Genomic DNA, 783 nt, shown 5'->3' on the forward strand with positions numbered 1-783 from the left:
TCTTTTACATCAAACCAAAGCACATTAGCTACGACGGATTCAAGAGCTATGAGTTAATTCAGATAAAGTTGATGTGTGTAGTGTTGGATACAACTCGAGACGACGTCGGCATGCGTTGGCAGTGTGCAAATGGACCGAAAAGGCTTAATTGCTCAAACAGGCTGTCACTTAAATTGTTCATGTCTGATACTGATACTAGCTCAGAAAACCGGCAAAACCTTATTGTCCTCTTCTCAGCCACCTTTTAACCCACAGCCACAGAGAGACACCAAGGCACGCTCCCAGGGCCTATAAATAGCAGCCCTCATAGCAAAGAGAGACACCAAACCAAACCACCAGCGCTTCTACAAGAGCAAAGGACTACCTCACTTCCAGGAGAGCACCCCAGGCACAAGAAAGTAGTGTTCTTAGTTCGAGTGGAACATCACATCTCACCTGAAGATGTCTTCCGGGTCGTCGTCTCGGAGCACCTCCCCGAGCTCCGACTCGGGGTGGAGCAAGAAGGAGAACAAGATGTTCGAGGAGGCGCTCGCCTACTACGGCGTGAGCGCCCCCAACCTCTGGGAGAAGGTGGCCAGCGCCATGGGGGGCACCAAGTCCGCCGAGGAGGTGCGCCGCCACTTCCAGATCCTTGTCGATGACGTCAACAGCATCGAGCATGGCCGCGTCCCATTCCCCAAGTACAAGACCCAGGGCTTCTGGACCTAATAAAAGGTATAATTCTCAACAGACATAGGATGCTTTGCTTCTAACAAGTTTTCAGTTGAACACAACAAAGCATAC

The 783-nt window shown here is 50.7% G+C and overlaps 1 protein-coding gene across 1 annotated transcript in view; it reads left to right on the forward strand.

Annotated features, from left to right (window-relative positions):
- The first annotated feature begins 318 nt into the window (after window positions 1–318).
- LOC119312294 (protein RADIALIS-like 3) overlaps window positions 319–783 on the forward strand; it is a 1,696-nt gene continuing 1,231 nt past the window's right edge. The window contains exon 1 of the mRNA XM_037588020.1: window positions 319–714. Within this exon, the coding sequence (XP_037443917.1) occupies window positions 442–708 (267 nt within the window). The 5' untranslated portion in view covers window positions 319–441 and the 3' untranslated portion in view covers window positions 709–714. The remainder of the gene's footprint in view (window positions 715–783) is intronic.

The sequence above is a fragment of the Triticum dicoccoides genome, chromosome 1B (assembly GCF_002162155.2).
Source record: "Triticum dicoccoides isolate Atlit2015 ecotype Zavitan chromosome 1B, WEW_v2.0, whole genome shotgun sequence".
NCBI lineage: Eukaryota > Viridiplantae > Streptophyta > Magnoliopsida > Poales > Poaceae > Triticum > Triticum dicoccoides.